The 20,710-nt window shown below is 37.6% G+C and overlaps 1 protein-coding gene across 1 annotated transcript in view; it reads right to left on the bottom strand.

Moving 5' to 3' along the window:
• Nucleotides 1–20,710, bottom strand: part of slc47a1.L (solute carrier family 47 (multidrug and toxin extrusion), member 1 L homeolog) — a 31,223-nt gene that overhangs the window by 3,679 nt on the left and 6,834 nt on the right. Inside the window, exons 2-14 of the mRNA XM_018246916.2 lie at nt 20,500–20,601; nt 19,350–19,418; nt 17,698–17,846; nt 17,048–17,090; nt 16,180–16,224; nt 15,697–15,794; nt 9,506–9,603; nt 7,709–7,822; nt 6,622–6,689; nt 4,230–4,338; nt 2,683–2,758; nt 1,595–1,664; nt 747–879 (exon numbers count right to left, since the gene is read on the bottom strand). Coding sequence (XP_018102405.1) covers nt 747–879; nt 1,595–1,664; nt 2,683–2,758; nt 4,230–4,338; nt 6,622–6,689; nt 7,709–7,822; nt 9,506–9,603; nt 15,697–15,794; nt 16,180–16,224; nt 17,048–17,090; nt 17,698–17,846; nt 19,350–19,418; nt 20,500–20,601 — 1,174 coding nt within the window. The remainder of the gene's footprint in view (nt 1–746; nt 880–1,594; nt 1,665–2,682; nt 2,759–4,229; nt 4,339–6,621; nt 6,690–7,708; nt 7,823–9,505; nt 9,604–15,696; nt 15,795–16,179; nt 16,225–17,047; nt 17,091–17,697; nt 17,847–19,349; nt 19,419–20,499; nt 20,602–20,710) is intronic.

The raw sequence follows: 20,710 nt of genomic DNA on the forward strand, positions 1-20,710 counted from the left end.
GGGGGTACAAAATGTCCAGCTAATAAAGAAAGCAGGTATAATAGCTGCAAATTCATTTTGAATATCAGAGGAGAAGACTAATTATTAGACAAGCATGTCAAAAAAATGAAAACTAGTGTGAAACAGAACATTGATTTGGAAAATCAGCAAATCAATTTGGGAACCGGCAATGGCATAAGGGGGTACAAAATGTCCAGCTAATAAAGAAAGCAGGTATAATAGCTGCAAATTCATTTTGAATATCAGAGGAGAAGACTAATTATTAGACAAGCATGTCAGGAAAACACATGGGCAATTGCCCACAGATAATGGCAAAATGATAACAAATCAATGCAAAGCGGAGATCAGTGAAGCAATAGACTATAAAAATAGCATTATTGAAAGTGAGAAGCAATAGGAAGCAACTTATTAAAGTGCCATCAAGCTCTATTGTATAATGTGTGATCATTCTTCGTTTCACTGTTTTTGGAATGACATAAATGAAATATAAAATTGAACACAATGGGCCAGATTCAAAAGCAAAAGGTTTATCACTTGAAAACTGATGGATGGGATTTTGAGATGCAATTCAATTTAGAAAACGATCTCACGTTAAAACTCTATCAGGGAAAAAATTGGAACTGCATTAAGAGAAAAGTTTTTCTCCTCAAAAAGAACCTCATCCATGAGTTTTCTTGTGATGAACCATGAGATAACTTTTTCTCATTGAATTGAATCTGGCCCAATGTATAGAGAAAAGTTAATACCTTTTACGTCAATTTTGACTGCAAACATTAGGACAGCAGCAACTGGCAATCCAATCACATAATAGCAAATCATGTTTATTATAGCACCGATCTTTTGTCTGCCTGTTCCTCTTAGAATGCCGCCTGCAACACACTGAAAATAAAAGTAAGTGTATATATATATATATATATATATATATATATATATATATATATATATATATATATATATATATATAGTACATGTAAATTAATCTATTGTCAAAAGAAAATATGTCCTTATAAATGATGTTTAGTGCTGTCATCATTTACATTCTGTTTTCCAAGTTGTTTTTTTAGGTCAAATGATGTTCATTATGGGCAAAAAAGAATAACACGTTTTGCCAATTAATCTCCCCAGGCTGTTTCCCTTAAATAACAGACGTTGCATCTAAAAGCTCTCTCAGATATGTTTTGCATTTACTCCGAGTAATATTGCTTCTAGAAGTAAATTTATACTATGTCACTGATGAGCTGCAGAGTGTAAATTAGGCACACTATTGAATACAGGGGATGAACTCAAATTGTGTCTGTATAAACATGTCACACACACACTTCATAATTGTACCATTAAAATCTTCACAGACATAATCCACTGCTCTGTGCAATAAGGGTATTAGGAGTCACCCAAGAGTTCTGTGACCGATATGGACTTTTAATTTGATTTAAAATTATTACAACAGAATATGTATTTTATTTTATTTTGTGTATTTGGCTTATTGCTATAATTAGAACCACAGCCTAATATACCAAAGCTTTACTATAAGTAGTAGGCCTTGACTGAGTTTGTAATCATATGGCAAATGTTACACAAATCGCATTCTACTTACTGAAATGGATTCAAAGAGATGGAATACAGCATATATAGGGATGACCTGAGCAACAAGAGCAGCTATCTGTCTAAAATAAAATATAAATGCATTATAAATCCATCATTTAACTTTTTATGATTTCCTCTGTCAGAGATTTTTAGGATCATCAAGTAAATCTGTACTCATTCTTGTGATGCACAGTACTATTTGCTAGGTTTGGATTTAGTTCAACCAGAAGCCTTTGTTTTGTTTTTAAACTGTAACAATTTCTTGACCTTATTAAAATGCTTTTCTGTGTTTTTTTCATATTTGTTTTCAGGCATTTATCATTACTGGTGACAACTCATGAAACACTCAAGAAATGTTTTCTCTCGGCACAGATTCCTCTTAGACATCTAGGGGGTTATTTACTAAACTCCGAATGCAAAAATCACGAAAAATGTGTGATTTTATTTTTCTAAAATCTGACTTTTAAAAAAAATCACTTTTTTCGGAATTTATTAAACCCGAGGATGGGAAAAGTCTGAATTTGAAAATCAGGCATCTCAGACCTGTCGAAGTTGCATATAAGTCAATGGGAGAAGTCCCAATGGGTTTTTGGCAATATCCCGAAGTTTTCTGAGTTTTCAGGCAAAATTCTGAGTTTTCAGGTGAAAGTCCTAAAAATTCATGAAAATCGAAATTTTCACGATTTTTTCCTGCAAACAAAATTTTTGGGAAAGTGTATTAATAAATAAGCCCTAAAAACCCGTGCAGATTTGGAGTTTTTTTCAGAAAATATTGAGATAAATTCGGACTTTGATAAATAACCCCCTTAGTCTCAGGATTTAAAATGTACAAGTTAAGGTAAGCAACACAATGATGGGAAAAAAACAATGATGTAATTTTAAAAAAACTGTAATGTAAAGGACAAAAAATGCAGCTGAAAACATTACAAATTTAAAACTAACATTTAAAATTTTCATGAATGTGAATAAAATATGATCCAATCTGATTTTGGATTTAGTTAAGTATTCAGTACAAAAATGTTTTTTTGTGAATTCCTTGTTTCTAAACTGCCAAGCTGGAACACAAACTAAGATATGATTCTTAAGTAAAACACCCACCGATCACTGGTAAATAAGTATGAAAACTGATTCCTGAAAGAGGACAGCAGAAGTATGTCTACAAATATGACAGCAGCTAGAAAAAATAAAATAAAATTAAATAGTTATTTTTACATTTCATTGAATCTTTTTTTCAATTGCTTAAACCATGGATTCTTAAACCTAGTTTCATCAAATCCTACACAAGAACAAATAAAATGTAATATTTTAATTCATAAATCCTTGCAAATATGGATTCACATTTTAGTTCAGAAGAAGAAGCACTTTAAATAGGCTCTTAGAAGAATCTGTTGCAATGTATGGGCAGCTGTACTTTTTATTAACTTATTTTCCCTTCACTATGTCAATAATTTCCCATTTGAGAACTGGAGATTAAAACTGCACAGCATATTTTAGATGGGTCCTTAACGGCATTTTGGAAAGGGGAAGAATCACCTGTAAAGTGGATAAGATCTAGATCCATTCATTATCCTAACTAATGGACCCTTATCTTGTCTCCTCACTTTTTTCTTTTCCATTTCCCACTTTTGCACACTCCTTTTAAACCCCACCCTATTTTGTCTTGGCATGTATAAATGTCTTCTGTTACAGTTTCATATAATGTAACATAAGCCTAAAGAAGAGATGTAATACTATCATCTCAAAAGCTTGCAACTTTTACTCACTCGGTTAGCCAATAAAAGGTATCACCTAACCTTACATGTTTTGCTTTTTTTTTCAATGGCTAACGCAGCACAGCACCTTCCTCCCCTCTCAAATTTATACCCCTTTTATTATAGCTCAGAATCTTGGTGCCACTGACTGGCATTGCTTGCTACAGCTAAGTTTTTTATACACATGTATCAACCCTTCTTCTTCAAGGATGACTGTATGGGGGCAGATTTAATCTGTTGATTAAGACCCTTTAGACAGATTTGACAGTAATGTGTATGGAGACCTCTGATCTGCCTTAACTGATATATGGTCAAAAATTGGGCAGGTGTCAATCAGGCAGTTTAGATTTTCCTGTTAAATCTGATAATTTATGAGGCCCTTGTTCCGACCATTCGTATACCCATCATTGTAATCTTAAGTGTAAAGGTGGCCATACCAAGGGCAGGGCAATATTGGGCCAGAAGATTGGATTACTATGATGGGAATAGGAGCTGACTAGACGAGGACCACCTCAACTAGCTGATGGTGTCCTCGATCAGAGGGGAAAACAAAATCGTCCAAATATCGTTCTGGGAGACCTGTCGGAACTCCCCATACAACTAGCAGATAAGCTGTCGAATTGGTCTAAAGAATCCGAATTGGCATCTTAAATTTGCCCCTGTATGGCCACCATAAGGACTTTTAAGTGACCTGCATAGTTTTGTGTCATCTGCAAACACATATACATTTACAATGCCCACCCACAAGTAATTGGACCCAATATAGAAAATACTGTGTCACCCCACTCCTACTCCAAGTAGAGAATTTACCAATAGCAACTTGGGAGAAAGGGGGCCCATACTCAGAATGTTCTTATATAGAACTGTGCAGAAAAGTAGAGAGTAGAGCAGGACCTGTGACAAGGAAGGCAACTTTTGTGGATGTCTTTGCTTGTTCAACATTTGCTGCACCAAGAGCATTTCCCACTCGCACACTTGCCGCCATGCCTATTCCATAGGGGATCTATAGCACCAAACAAGAAAAATCAGATAAAAATCATTGCATTGGATGTATCCAAATTTTAAAATCAGTTAAACATGAAGTGCCATCTTTGTATAAATCCTTGAGGTAAAAAATTGTTATACAATGATGACAGGGTCCTCTGAGCAGTGGTAAGGACAATGGCACACAGGGAGGTCTGTCACCTGAGTGCACACATTGGGTCGTGATCCGAAGTTGCCCAAAGTTTCCTTGTGAGGCATATTCAGAAAGCAAAAGCAACAAATGTTTTTCCCACCGGTGATTTACAATATTGTCAGTGGGAAAGCATTTTCAATAGAACCGTGACTAATCACCTTTATTTCTAAGCCCCAAAAAGCTGTTCTAAATTCACAGTGATTACCTGAGAAATGTAGTGTTTGAGAAAGACATAAGGGTATTTATTAAAGGGAATCTGTCGTCATTTTAAACTTTTTTTTTTTTTTTTTTAATTTTTATAAAAAACACACATCCATAAACACTGTGTGGCAAATAAAATGTTAATCCACAAATCCATGCATAAATTATTTTAGTTTGTATTTTGTCATGGGGGCTTCCATTTCTGCTCATTACACATTCATCCTGTGCTGCTCTAACAGCAGGCACAGCATTACCTGTGTGCTTGGAGGCAGCCACTCTGTAATGAAAAGCCAGGTCGCACTACCACATGAGAATCTAGCTGTACACTCCCCCTCCCCTCTCTGCCCATGCGTGTGATGTTTGGAGGAGAGAGGTCACATGGTTTGCAGGGGAGCAATTGCTTTCACTTTCCTACGTCCTACTCTACAGCTGCACTAGCAGCCCCTCCTCCCACAGACACTATCAAAGCTCCTGCTGTTCTGTAAGTTTGTTCTCTGCTTTCCTTTGGAGGGGGGAACTTTCTCTCCTTGCTGCCTTCCTAGTTTGTTTTACTGGTTACTAGATGAGGTAAAGGAGCTGTGAGTTCCCTCTGCTATCCACCTCACACAGACCTTGCTCCTTTCCTGCCTGCAATACTTCTTTTTTCATTAACTACTTACTGCCTCCTTTCTCCTGAGCTATTTTAACCCTTCCTAGACTTCCTCCTAAGTTTTCCTGGTTTTCAAGTATGTCCTTATTTTATCCTTTTTTTCTATTCCGTGTCATCAGTCCTGGTAGTGTACTCCTGTGTTTCTGCCATTCATTTTTGTGTAAACAAATATAATAAACTATCTATATAAAATATTTTTTCCAGTGCCCAAAATGAATTGTGTGTGTGTATATATATATATATATATATATATATATATATATATATATCTATATATATATATATTTATTTTTGAAACGTAAGTGGGGGCAGTGATCACAGGACTATCTTATGTCAATCCTTCTGAAGTGGTGTCAGTGGGAGCTTATCTTGATACCTGCCTATTGTTCAATTGACAGGCTCAGCAGACAAGGCTCTATTTACATTACAGCAGCTTGTAGGAGGGAGGGGTAATGACATCACTCCAACTTGCAGTGCAGCAGTAAAGTGTGACTGAAGTTTATCAGAGCACAAGTCACATGACCTGAGGGCAGCTGGGAAATGTCAAAATGTCTAGCCCCATAGCAAATTTTAAAATTAGATATAAAAAAAATCCATTTCTTGTTTTGAAAAAATGGATTTCAATTTCTGCTGTAGTAGCACTATTAACTGATACATTTTGTAAAAAACATGTTTTTCCATGACAGTATCCCTTTAAGCATGAATGTCTGCTGGAAATTTTCCAAAGGACTAAATAGTTAGTGAAAGGATTATAGCAGTACTGCTATTGGGGGGCATTGGGAGCACGACTTACTATGGGCATTTAACACAGCTGTTTAAGTCCCTCTTCAGTCACGGGGGGGATCAGTTTGGCTGAAGGGAAGGGCCAGTTTAATGCCCACACAGTTGTAGCCTATGTAGGGCAAAACCAGCAGCATCAAAGCTGAGATGACAGAAGATGCCTGTGCTGTTTAAGGTAGCGACAGCATGCAGTAAGTGGTACCCCAAACCCAAGGGGTTCTTTTTGCATTTTGTTCCATTTTGTGGAGGCAGCTGTATAAAGTAGCAAGGCACGGAGTAAAGAAGAAAAAAACCTCCCGCTGACAACTATCACTGCAAGCCACCCCCACTAAATTGGTATTTTATTATTGCTTTATTTTGGGCATGTGGGAAAAACAGGGTTATATCACCAGAATATTTTTTAATTGATTGTATCAAAAGTTTTTTTTTTAAGGTTGGATTGTTTTTAAGATGCTTAATACAGTACTGCCACTTCTTACCATGTATGCAATGGCTACCACTTGATATATAACAGACTGGGCTCCAAGCTCCACCACACCTAGGAGACCTGCAAAAAATGATGTATATTGATCCCAGATATCTATGTTAATCTGTACTTAAAATTTTACTTTAAAGGACGTAGGGTAAATGGGGATTTTGTGTCCATTGGGCTTTATTTCAATACTTTACAAAGAGATAGAGAGAAAGCTGGGGAACTTGTCAAAACCAAAACTTTGCCATAATATTGACAATTTACTAAAACCTGAGAATAATCATTAATACTTAATTGTTAAATACACACTAATGCACATTTATGCCTATATGAAACTTACACCAAACAAATACACCAATTTATGGAAAGTGACAATGTGTAATTTTGCCAGGTTCAGGCTGGCAAACTATTATAAAAAGATAGTCACTGAATTAACATCTCAGTATCTATATCATATCCTCTTTACTAATTGTACATACATCCTTGCTTTATGATGTTATTTTGCCAGTGTATTTTCTCCATACAATTGTATTGTAATATGCTGACATAATGATGAGTATGAAGTATTTACACCACCAAAATTTAGGAACATTATGCTTGGAATGGGCATTATTACAATCTTTAAAGGGGTTGTTCACCTTTATGATAACTTTTTAGTATGATGCAGAGAGTGATATTCTAAGACAATTTGCAATTCGTTTTCATTCATTATTTAAGGTTTTTGAGTTATTTAGCTTTTTATTAAGCAGCTGTTCACTTTGCATTTTAAGCATTCTTGTAGCTTTGGTCCCAATTACCCTAGCAACCATGCATTAATTTAAATAAGCAACCCCCATTTGAAAGCTGCAAAGAGTGAGAATAAAAAGGCAAATAATTATAAAACTATGAAAAAATATATAATGAAAACCAATTGAAAAGTTGATTAGAATTGGCCATACTAAAAGTTAATTTAAAGGTGAACTACCCCTTTAATGTCACAGCGAATATATACCGGATATATTGACTAGAACTTAGGCAGAGGTAGACAAGGAGACAGATGCAAAAAAACTGTTTACTCATTCAGCATCACATGACAAGTGCATATCACAACTTACCTGTCATGAAGCTTCCAATTTCATAAGTCCACCACTCAATGCACACCATTAACATGCTTGGTATTGCCAGTGAAATAAAGGAACTCCAATCTTGCAAGCATTCAGTGGACCAACCTCAGAGTATTAAAAAACATATACATCTTTAATAGTTAATTTAAATATCAGTTACATGGACATTATTTAAAAAAAAAGAACACACTCGCCCCCCAAAGTGTACAGTGGTCTGTATTATCTTATATATTGTTATGGCTGGTTTGACCCAACAACTAACTTAATGTTAGTTATCTTTTATGTATTAATTTATTAGTTGATAAAAGTTGCCGTGTATCATCGTCCATTACAACAAGGTAAAATTACAAAGTAATTACAAGTCCATAGCTAATGGGTAAAGAAGTCCTTTACCCATTAACCTTTTCAAAATTTAGCCGAGGAACCATGTGCTTCATATGTGAGTTTGCTAAAGAGAGATGACTGGAGGCAGAGTTAGATGGTCACTGAGCTAGTGGCCACTTTCCAACAGAATTTCTCAATTAACAGGCATACCCACATAATGTGAAGCAAATTGGCAGCAGGGCATTGACGGAGGAAAACCCTGTTTAGTGTTATGATTGCCTCCCACTTACAATGTGCATGATCAAATTGGGGAGGATTGTGCAGTTTGTAAGGCCTTGTAGTCATTTGAAACTACATTTTTGCAGTGATCGTTATGGCAAGTCTGGGGTTCATGGAGTTCTCATTGGCCATTTCAGCAGTGATCTTACTGGCAAATGTGGGGTTTATGGAGTTCCCATTTACCTTTTTTTACAGTGATCTTACTGTCATGAAATGCAGGTGCCACAACATATTATTCATAGGCCTAAGATGCAGGGGACCGTTATAAATTGGTAGTAAAGGTATTTGTCCCATTTAGTCCTTAGTACAGAGCAGGCCTGGACTGGCAATCTGTGGGTTCTGGCAAATGCTAGAGGGGCTGCTGTAAGAGACAGTCACTATTTATGTGGGCTGGTGGGGGCTGTTTGAGCCTCTGTGCACCTGAAATGCCAGGACCTACTTTGAATCCCATGCCGGACCTGGCACAAAGTGAGGACTAAACTAATATAGATAGGTAGTGCTGTCTGCAGGAATACATCTGGATCTGCAAGAAACTGGAAAAAAGTTGTCTGTATATAGGGCTATGCATTCTTGCCTCATTTGCCTCATCACTATAGCTAGCTAGAGCTAGTCTGGGTTTATGGCTTAGCATAATTAGGGGCTATGGTGGAGTTTATCATCTAGAACTGATGCATTTGGGATCTTTATAAATTAGCATAGTAGTTCCTAAAATTTAAGAAGGTTTAATCCAGGAAGATAGTAATATTATAAAAAGAAAAACCTGGAAGTTCTTAGGACTCCAACTCAAGTGCAATAGCTCAAAGTAGATACAAAATTTAGCATACATTGGCACCATTCATAAAAAAGTGCTTGTGCCAATACATTCTTTTTTGCATGTGCTAGTACATACAGGGAGCTACAGTACAGTAGTGGCACTTACACTGCAGTAAGGTATTATAAAGCCTCTTCCACCAAAACAAAAAAATTTGGATTATGTCTTGCATAGGGGAATGATATGATGCATGTGTGTGTGTGTGTGTGTGTATACAGCACAATACATTTTTTTCTAATTCCCATAAATAAGTTGAGCAATTAACATTAATGAATGTTGAAATGCATGTTGCAGATAATTTACAGTTACCTGCTGTTCGCATTTAAGTAATTCTCAAAAGATATCAATTAAGAGTATACCACAGTCTTGCTTACCTCCCCAAGTATTTACATGGAGTCGCTTCACCCGAATATAAAGGAGTAATAGTAGGCACTGTGCATACTGAGCAATGGTGTTTGCCCAAGCAGATCCTCTGCAAAACAAATAAAGTTCTTCAATCCATTTTCACACAACTGCCCATATGTACACTAATTGATTGATTGACACCAGTGATACATGTTACTGGTGACAGTGCAGCTGCATTTAAGAAGGGTGCCAAAATCGTTCCATGGGACCCAAGCAGACAGATTAAGACACCTCCCGTTATCAGCTTGGATAAAGCAATGACTTGTTTAAGATATGTTTTATTGTTGTACCAAGGTTCTTTTTGCAGGTAGGCTTTTAGCAGTTCCTGTTATTGGTTTATATAAGGATACATTGTTGGTTTTAACGATTTTGCTACTTGTTATAATGATTGATACAATTTTAACTATGTATAACCTTTTAAACTGTTTCTTATTCAGTGAATTTTTTTAAAGGAAGCACTCATCTACACCATGATTTTTGGACTATATACATCTGTTTAACACATGGATTGATGCACTTAAGAGAACTTTTTAAAGGATTTGAGTGAATTCCACTACAATGGCCTTGGATTTAAGGGGTTAATTAACTTAATTGGTGGGCGGTGTTTTTGTGTGGTAGTATAAAGCTATGGTTTTAACACATTTTGTTACACTTGATAAAGGGCCTTGGTGCCCGAAACATGTTGTGTGTGGAAATATAATAAATATTTAATGCAGGCACCCTGCTTATAGCGTGTGATCCCCATACTCTGATAAATATTTGACTTATACGAGGAAGCCAAGGACGGAGCTTCCAGGGAAACACTACGCTTTTCTATAGCAAAAGAGCGACTAATGGATGCAAATTGATTATGGAGACATTGTTATCCGTCCAGACACCATTGGATCGCGGAGCAAACATGATGGTGGAACCCACCCAAGACAATCCAAACCACACTGCCACCTTTGCATATGATGATAGTGATGTGGAAAGAATTTTGAGCCGAGTCGAAGATATACAACTATATGGGGAGTCCCCAACCCCTGATTATGATTTGCCACGACAACTTCTTAATCTACAAAAGAAGGAGATAAGTATATCGCTACATGCGAGCACGTTGGCACAGTACCTAAAGCATAAACGCATACCGAGAGGACTACGATTGGATATCAAACCTGGTTTGAACACCACCGATCCAAATTTCATTCAACGCTGGCACGCCATTTGCAATAAGTGCAGCCAAGATCTTATGCTGCTAACCGTGGAAAGTTTAACCACACAAATAGGCGCCACTAAAAAGGAGATTGCCGGCATCCAGAAAAGAATAGCGGAGGATAAAGGGGAACAATATGTAAATGAGATGACAATGCAACATACCTCGACCCTCACGCGCCTCAGGGAAAACATATCAGCAAAGAAAGCTTCCAAATTTGAACGTGATGCGAACGATTACCTGCAAGGAAGGGTATACACATGGCGGGAGGAACGCAGTAAACAACGAGAGGCCCGTGGTGTGCAGTGGGAGGAACGCAGGAGAGAGGATGCAAGTATGGGGGAGGTTCCCTATCGACCGCGCTACAAGGAATGGCCACAGTACAAACGATCGGCTCCCCAATGGAAACAACCGGTTCCTCAATGGAGACAACGCCAGCCACAAAAATATACCGCCCACGGAACATGGAGAGGTAATACATCTGAAAGTAGCGAGGAATTCAGCTCTTCACCACCACCAGGCCGTTTTCAAGAACGGGGCTCTCAGGAGATGGCGCAAACAACCAGGCGCGAGTACAAGAATCCAAGAGCCCCCATCCCACGGGAGGATTACCCGCAGAGGAATCGAACAGGACGGAGGTAAATAATCTATGCATTAACATTTCTTCCGAAGTACTAACTATACAGGAAATCTCAGTACTAAACAAGGGACTGGGTTATGTGCCGTATTATGAGAACGAACAAGTGAATTGGGAAGTTGAATTTTTAAAATTTATAAGAAAATTGAAACTCAAAATGCATTTCTTGGATACCCCTAGCATGGAGGGAAATGTTAGAGCTAATGAGTTAAGAAAACCAAGCACTTTCACACCAATAGTCGATCAGCCACATATTGTAACGTTTGAAAACGTAGTATTGAAAGAGGTTTCTAAAATATGGGATAAATCGAACAAAAAACATGCCAAATATAAAAATAAACATAATCTAACTAAAAAAGAAAAACAAGCACTGTCAGCACTCCAGAATAACAATAATATCATTATAAAACCTGCAGATAAAGGAGGCGCCATAGTAGTGATGGACAGGGAAAAATATGTGGAGGAAGCCTATAGGCAGCTAAGGGTCCCTGAGCACTATGAGGAAATTGCATCGGACCCTATATTTTTGATCAAAAAACAGGTGGACGCATTAATACAGGAAGCATTTGAAAATGGGGTAATCTCTAAACAGGAGAGAGATTTTCTAAGTGTAGAACACCCCCGGACTCCTGTTTTATATTTGTTACCTAAGATCCACAAGACCCTCATAGATCCACCAGGACGCCCTATAATATCAGCAATTGGCTCTGTATTGGAACCTCTTTCCAAGTTTGTGGATAAGTATTTACAACCGATTGTCTTCAAAATCCCAACTTGTCTTAAGGACACTACGGATTTACTCCGTAAATTGGCTGAAACCTCCCTTCCATCTGACAGAATCTTACTGTGCAGTATTGACATAACAAGCCTTTATACATCAATACCACAGGCAGAGGGCATTAAATATATAGAGGAAGCCTTATTGGAAACGAATCTATCACATCATCTTATCTTTTTTCTCATTGACTGCCTGACACTGGTTTTACAAAAAAATTATTTCAGATTTGAGGGGGCTTATTTTTGGCAACGACAAGGTACCTCAATGGGGGCGGGGCGGTCGCTCCTTCCTTTGCAAATATTTTTGTATATAACATAGAGAAGACTCTGCTTATGGAAGGAGAATATAGAACCCGCATAATTAAATATTGGAGATATGTGGACGACATATTAGTGATATGGGGTGGAAATGAATTGGAATTCAATGACATGATTTATAAAGCTAATCAACAACATCCCACTATCAAGTTCACAAGCGAGGCCTCCTCTACATCGATTAATTTCTTGGACATAAATATCATTGTCCAAAATAATCAGCTTGTAACCGCCATGTATTCCAAACCTACAGATCGGAATACCCTCCTCTGCCCAGATAGTTACCATAACCCTAACATAATTAGGGCGATACCTAAGGGCCAATACATGAGAGCCAAACGTATATCCTCAAATTTGGACACATTCCAGTCTTCAGCAGAAACCCTTACCAATAGATTTATAAACGGGTTACAAGAGGGAGAGTCTATTACCCATTCTTAAAGATGTTAAAGAGATGGATAGACAAGACCTGCTAAAATCTGAGAAAAGTAAAAACAAAAATGATAGGATACCATTCGTTACAAAATTTGGGAAACAAAGCAAACCTATTGAAAGGATAGTAAGACAATTTTGGCCACTCCTACAACAGGATACAAAATATGGACATTTGTTTAAACCCCCTCCTCTTTTTTGTTACACCAGGGGTCGTTCTCTAAGGGATATTTTGTGTCCCTCGGATAGTGCAAAAAATAAAGTGGATAATATGTTCCTGGGCCAACCTAAGAAAGGCACATTTGCGTGTTTGAACTGTATCTGCTATTCATCTATAATAAAAGGGAACATGGTCTGTCACCCTACTAAAGGGAACCAATTAAAATTGAAAGATTATGCTACCTGTGAAACTAAATTCGTGATATATATGCTAAAATGCCCATGTGGTTTGGCATATATTGGACAGACGACTAGAGCAGCAAAAGAACGGATAAAGGAGCATAGAAATAACATCAGGAACTTTAAAGTGGGAACTGCTACGGACACTACAGTTTCGAGACACTTTTTTAATGAGAGACATAACTTAAGCCAACTAAAGTGGATGATACTGGAGAAAATCAACATGCCCAAAAGGGGTGGGGACATACGTCAAATTCTGTCACAAAGGGAAGCTTATTGGATAAGAAAGTTGGATACAATGCTCCCGAAGGGAATGAATGATCATTGGAGCCTTATTCCCTTTCTGTAATTATATCTATAACTTATGTCTGTCGTTTTTTTACAGATATTGAAGAATTCTCACTTTAGAATGATAGGTTGCTACGCAAGGTTCCCCATAGCAACCAGTTAATGGTAAGAACTCGGTGTTAATATGTTTTATTGTTGTACCAAGGTTCTTTTTGCAGGTAGGCTTTTAGCAGTTCCTGTTATTGGTTTATATAAGGATACATTGTTGGTTTTAACGATTTTGCTACTTGTTATAATGATTGATACAATTTTAACTATGTATAACCTTTTAAACTGTTTCTTATTCAGTGAATTTTTTTAAAGGAAGCACTCATCTACACCATGATTTTTGGACTATATACACCTGTTTAACACATGGATTGATGCACTTAAGAGAACTTTTTAAAGGATTTGAGTGAATTCCACTACAATGGCCTTGGATTTAAGGGGTTAATTAACTTAATTGGTGGGCGGTGTTTTTGTGTGGTAGTATAAAGCTATGGTTTTAACACATTTTGTTACACTTGATAAAGGGCCTTGGTGCCCGAAACATGTTGTGTGTGGAAATATAATAAATATTTAATGCAGGCACCCTGCTTATAGCGTGTGATTCCCATACTCTGATAAATATTTGACTTATACGAGGAAGCCAAGGACGGAGCTTCCAGGGAAACACTACGCTTTTCTATAGCAAAAGAGCGACTAATGGATGCAAATTGATTATGGAGACTTGTTTAAGATAGCTCTCCATCTCTAATGGATCTGAATAAGCAAACTCATCCAACAAGCAGATGCAAAATGCTGCATTGTGGGGAAAAAAAGGTGATCTGATCCCAAAATGTGCACTTGGCTCACTGCACAGTATTTGTAAATGAGCCTTAAAGTCTATACTTCTGCCACTGTAACAGTTTCAGCTAAAAGCAGTTTGATAGCCCTGTGGGCTCATGCAGGGTACTCCAACAGCCTGGAAAGCTAAACTATGCTGGTTTGGAGCTTGGATGGACATCTTTGGTGCTCGCGCTATGGATGGTGCTGGGAGCTGTAGTTCTGCAGAGGAATTCTGTGTGCTCACGTTATAGACAACGTTGGGAGCTGGGGGTTTACCGTGCTCGCGATATAGACAGTGCTGGCAGCAATACCCTGAAGGATTTAAAGCCTTGTTGTGTGCTCGGCTAGGAAAGCCTGGAGCTAAAGATTTCATCGCTGTGGATGCCTGTTCCAGCTCAGGAGGAGCCTACCCATCTGTGTGAATTCCAAGGGTGAGTTGTGCCTAAGGGAGGGTAGAAAAAGAATAAGGATCCAGAGTATCTCCTGTTTGTAAAACAGGCTGGTTGTGTGCCTGCCACGTGGGAGCCAATATCCTGTCCAGTGGGAAAGGTATTTGGGGCAGGTAGCGCTACCTGGGGAAAAGAGACAGACTCTTTGTTTGCCAAAGGAGTTGCTGGACTTTGCCTGGCATGGAGGGTCAGGAAATGGGTTCCAGGGGAGTGGGTTACACATGATATGATGTAAATGTGTTTTAATTCCCCTTTAATTTACACGTTCCTTATATAAAGTTGTGGTTTTGTTATATAATAAAGTGAGTGAGTAATTTGTTTCCTTATGGGATTATCCTCAGGTGTATTCCAGGACCCCATTAGGTGAAGGCACTGCCAGAGAAGAGTTTCCCAGTACCTTTCACCTTGCAAAGGGAACTCAGGACCAAAGTTGGTAAGCTGGTACAATCTTGGCACCAGAGGGTCGCCAAGAGGGTGTTACAGGTGCATGCAAGCCTTCACACAAAAAAGAGAGGGGATTGATCAATGCACATTGCCTGTTCCCCTGTTTCATAAGTACTGTATTGTATCAATTATATCAGCTGAACTGAAAAAAAGTGTTGGAGGCTTTAATATTATTATGTGTTTTTTTTCCAGAGGAAATAGAAGTATATGTGGGTTCACTATAGCAAGGTGATCATGATACAAAGAGGAGCCATTATTTGAATACTGTCCTTCAAACAAGTGTTGCAGTTGTATCATTTGTATTGTTTTGTAGGCATTCAACAGAAGGGAACCACCTTGCTGTGTTACTGTTTTACTTACATGACTCCAAGTCTCAGCACAAACAGGAAGACATAATTCACAATGCAGTTTATGATATTTGATACAAAGCTGACTATAATCTGCACGTAGACTATCCCCTGAAATACAAGACAAGATATTATAATTTGACTCAGACCTAACAGATTACACGAGCAAGAGCTTTAAAAACAGACACTTGGGGAAACAACAGGGTGTCTAAAGAATAACAGAAAAGGAGACAGGCCCTAATTTGCACAGTATCTGAGGCTATAACCTGCATAAGGAAAAAAGTAACTAGGGTTGTATGACTCATAATTCCTCCTTATTTTTTTCCCATAAAATAGTATATTAAACCATTTAATAAATCCAAACTTTTTTTTTTTGGAAGATAAATTTTTTGGCATTCTGGTTTTGTATGTTTCCTCATATCAACATGTAATTAGAAGTGCTTTAATCCTCATTCTGTCTTTCAATGTTAAAAAAAAAAACTAAACATAAATGTACCTGATTTTGCAGATATCGCACCTCAAGCTGATATAGGAATGCAGCCTATGGAGGGAAGTCATATTGTCAGTACAGTTTGCCAGAACCTAAAATATATATCAACTAAATCATTTTGTTCAAATATAGTTATCAGTTTAGAAATACATAATCATGCCAATTATTTAATACAATCTACATAAACTGGATGATTCTGCAATTGCAAATTTTCCACAAGATATAATAGGGGTCAGATAACCATTACATGGAGAGATCAAACCCCCTGAAACATCCTTCTGGAAAAAGATCAAGCCCTACCAGAAGAAGATGCCCAGACAGGTTCTTAAAAGTATGATCACCCTGGATAGATTTGTTTGTTAAAACAAATGCATTGCTCTATTGCAAGTTATGCATTCCCTTGAGTTTCAAGGATACTATTACTCTATATTACTTATTGCAAATGCTACAATATTATGTGACCTTTTTTTTTTTTTTTTTATAATGGAATTGCACTGTATTGTTCTAAAAATAAAATAAATCATAGGGGTCATTACTGACCCTGGTAGGGTGACACAAGTGCAACAGCACAAATATATAAATAGTTTATTATAGTGCTTCCTAATCCTATCCTATTATTTATACTGCAAACAACTCAAGCATGCTGTGTGTCTGTAGTAAATTGCAAACTACCAACTCATGTTGAAACCAGCCTGTCAGTGACTCACAGTATGAGTGTGCTGGTTGCAGCTTTGATTTAAACAAAAACAAAAAATAGGTTGAAGATCTCACAAATCAATCATGATATATTTATACATTATGGTTATATATTTAAATAGCTGTATTAAAAATAATACATGGACAGTTATTTAACTTTTCAAGAATATGAACTTACTGGAAGACCAGGAATAAATACAAGAGCATAGTCTTCAGCCATCCTGCAGTAAGGAAGGGGAATAATCACTTTTCATTTTAATATTGCTTTGGGCTGTCATCTTTTAATACATCAATTAGCAAAATTTATAATGTACCCTTTTAATTCTACTTTTCAGAATGAGTTCCTTTCTCATCCTAATATATTCCCTCAGCTTCCTACAATTTTTAGGATTACATTCACTATTTAACTTTATACTCAACCCAAACTATACTCCCAGTCACCTTATGTGATCTACTAACTACTTTGTACGAGTTTCATTTCTCACAGACTCCGGTCTTCTCTTGGGCTGCATGGCACAAGCAAACTATATAAGTCACTCCGGAGGTTTTCAGCATTGTGCACGGCAAACTTCAGTACACAAATTACTCAATCAAATATTTTATTTCATTATTGTAGGTATATTAGACAGATTAAAGGTACCTGCTAACTGGTTACCATGAGTGAATGGGAAACATTACTGATCCTTCAGTGCTGATGAATTTCTTTAGCTGTGGCAACTGATTTCATTCAACCCAGAAAAAGGTATTTAGGAGTAAAGAGCTACATGTAACTGACAAACATGTTGATGAGAGGCAGATAACAATGATTAGCAGGAATCGTATCTGTACCTAGCTACTTTTGGATCTTGTTTAAAGAGAAGCAGAATATTTTCAGTGTTTATGAAAAGAGCCCAGCATGGAAAGCAGGCCAGAAATAAAATAAGGATGCCACGTTGGATTACGACACCAATTAGCTTCAGGTTTCTACCTCCAAATATCTGAAACACAGAATAAGGACCCGCATGTTAGTGATATTGACATATAAACACATTTAAAAAATGCTTCAACTTATTTCTTGGTTTTCTTGTGCACATTCCCCTAACATCAACTGTCCTTTACTGGTGTATTCACTTATGTTTCTTGCTCCATGTGCAGTAAGCTTGTACATTTGAATAAAGTTTGGCATATGGCTCTCGATGTCAAGAAACAACTTCAGGGACATCTGCCATCGACTTCTACATGACCTCAACAGGTTTGAGATGGAGTATTTTCGGATTTGTATTTTTAGCAGCTTTGGGTTATGATAAATCTCTAAAAATTTGTTTTTATTTTTCCACAAAAAAAACCTCGAACAGAAAAAAACTGAGGTTTAATAAATGGGCCCCTAAGTGTTAACATTCCACCAAATTCCATCCAGGGACCCATCTTTTAGGCCTTAAACTGGCCATAGATGTTGAGATTTTTAAAAGATCAGATCCTGATCGTGAGACCACGATTTTCTCAGAACGATCATACGATTGTACGAATTGACCATCAACTAAAAAGACCAATTTACCAGGAAAACAAAGGGGAGCTGCCTGCTTGGCCCTGCAAACATAGATAGATTGCACTGGGACCGACAAAGATTTTTTGACCTGGCCGATCAATTTCCTGACAGATGTCGGCCAAGAAATCGTAAAATGTATGATCGTTCCAATCCCACTAACCGCACGATAATTTCGAAGGATTGGTCGGACTTTCCTAAAATCGGTCGATCGGCAAGAAGAATTGTCACGTCTATGGGGAGCTTAAAACACATATAGTGCTTCGGTACTATTCATTAAACCCTGGTCTTCTTGACCCATCAACGCAACCTATAGAACAAATTTGCGTTTATGCTATATGTAGCGTTTATCTGTATGTCAACCAGAAAAGAAATGCCTTAAACCAACCATACCTCCTGTTATTGACACAAATGGAAGCATTTGTCACACAAGGTTACAGGCGGCTTTATTCGTGTGAATGGCAGGAGGCATGTGGTGTGTTTGTGGGGGGGGGGTTTATGGGGTGTTTCACCACCAGTTCTGATACACCAGTAGAGAAACCTTAGATCTTGAAGGAAAACTAAAGCTTATAGAAGTGGGGCAGTAATGAACATTATGGGGCAAATTTACTAACCTCAGAAAATTCGCCAGTGACGGCTTCGCTCAAAGTGCAACACTTCGCAACAAGTCTGGCGCAAGCGGTAACGTTCAGTAAAATCCGCATCTTAGTGAATTTACATAGTTAAGTCCATTCGCCAGAGCGCAAATTCGCCATGTGTTAGGGAGCGAAGTACTGCTAGAGTCTATCTCCTTCACTAGCCCTTTAGTAAATTTACCCCTATATTTTTGGGTTCTTTACCACCAAAGACAACCACAACCCTTTAGCAGTGAAGTTCTGTGCCTCCAAAGATGCCCCTCTAATGTCATCTCTGTATTCTAAACTCATCTCTGTATTCTAAACCCCTTTAATGCTCTGACCTGGGAAATGAGAGTGTCACAAGCAGAAGAGAGTCCAAGTCCAACAGAAAGCCCAGTCACTGAGATAACCTGAAAAGAGAAAAGGAAAGTCGACAAACAAGCATTTTTGTAGCCCCAATAAAGTACTATAATTTCCATTTTATCTGCAAAAATGAGATTAATGCATATGATTATATCTCCCTTATTCACAGCCATTATTATATATCCATGCAGTACTGGCCCAGGGAATGGATGTGGCCCTCCAAGGGAATTTTATAGTCTCTCCATGGGCCCAAAGATTTATTTGTATGACAATGTGATATCATTCTGCATTAAATCAAGCTGGCATTAAAGGAGAAGGAAAGCCACCATCACTTGACAAAAGTCAGGCACTCCCAAGTGATTGTAATCATTTAGGATACCCCAGGCCGGTGCTCCTTTTAGCAGGAAACTACCACGTCCCAGGGAGCACCATGGGGGACCTGATGTCCATCCCCGTACACCGGTTACACAATAAATGGTAAAGAAATCGGGGGGATGTGGGGAGAGCAGTGACATCTAGTAAGTGCTGAATGGAAAGTGAAAGTAATTGCCTGCCCCGTCTCTATGCCTAAGGCATAACCATAGAGGAGGGGCAGGCAATATTTGAGATTTTTAAATGAGTTTACAACAGCTATTAATGCTTTAATTAAAAAAATTTGGATTTCATGTTTAATTTGAAAAGGACCTTTATTATACAGCTTTTTGGTCCCCTTTAAGGCAGAGTAATAAAATTACAAATGATATGCATCATGTGACAAATAGTTATTTCTAGATTCATATCAATCTAAGATTATTTTTTTGTTGGAAGTTGTAATTCAGAGGCATCTGGACATCCTTGATTTAAATTATGTTGCTTTTCTTTAGGATTAATTGAAGTAATCCAATCCCTAGATGTGAAGTCAAATTAGCATAGCTAAAAGAAGGACAGGGCCATGGACTGCCCAGTGTATATATATATATATATATATATATATATAGCCACTATGTGTGCCTGCAGGACTGTATAGTCCTGTATAGTTGCATTTTTTATTTCAGAATCTGAATTCACTGTTAGTCTGGGGAATATTGGCATCACTTTAATGTAAGGTTCATAAATAAAATAAAGGGTATAAGATGTTTTAACACTTACTGCATTGGCAAGTGTGACAGCGTCTAGTTCCACCTTTCCAAGATGCCCACAGAATATGGCACTGACAGTGTTGATTAGAAAACTTAGTAACTGCGCTAAAATCTGTGGGAATAAATAACAACATATATGATTGAATTCCACAGTAGTATCAACATTTTGTGTGCCACCACTTTTTATTTTTGCAAGCTGGAGTTTTATAGTGTTTTTATAG

Source organism: Xenopus laevis, chromosome 2L, assembly GCF_017654675.1.
Source record: "Xenopus laevis strain J_2021 chromosome 2L, Xenopus_laevis_v10.1, whole genome shotgun sequence".
Lineage (NCBI taxonomy): Eukaryota > Metazoa > Chordata > Amphibia > Anura > Pipidae > Xenopus > Xenopus laevis.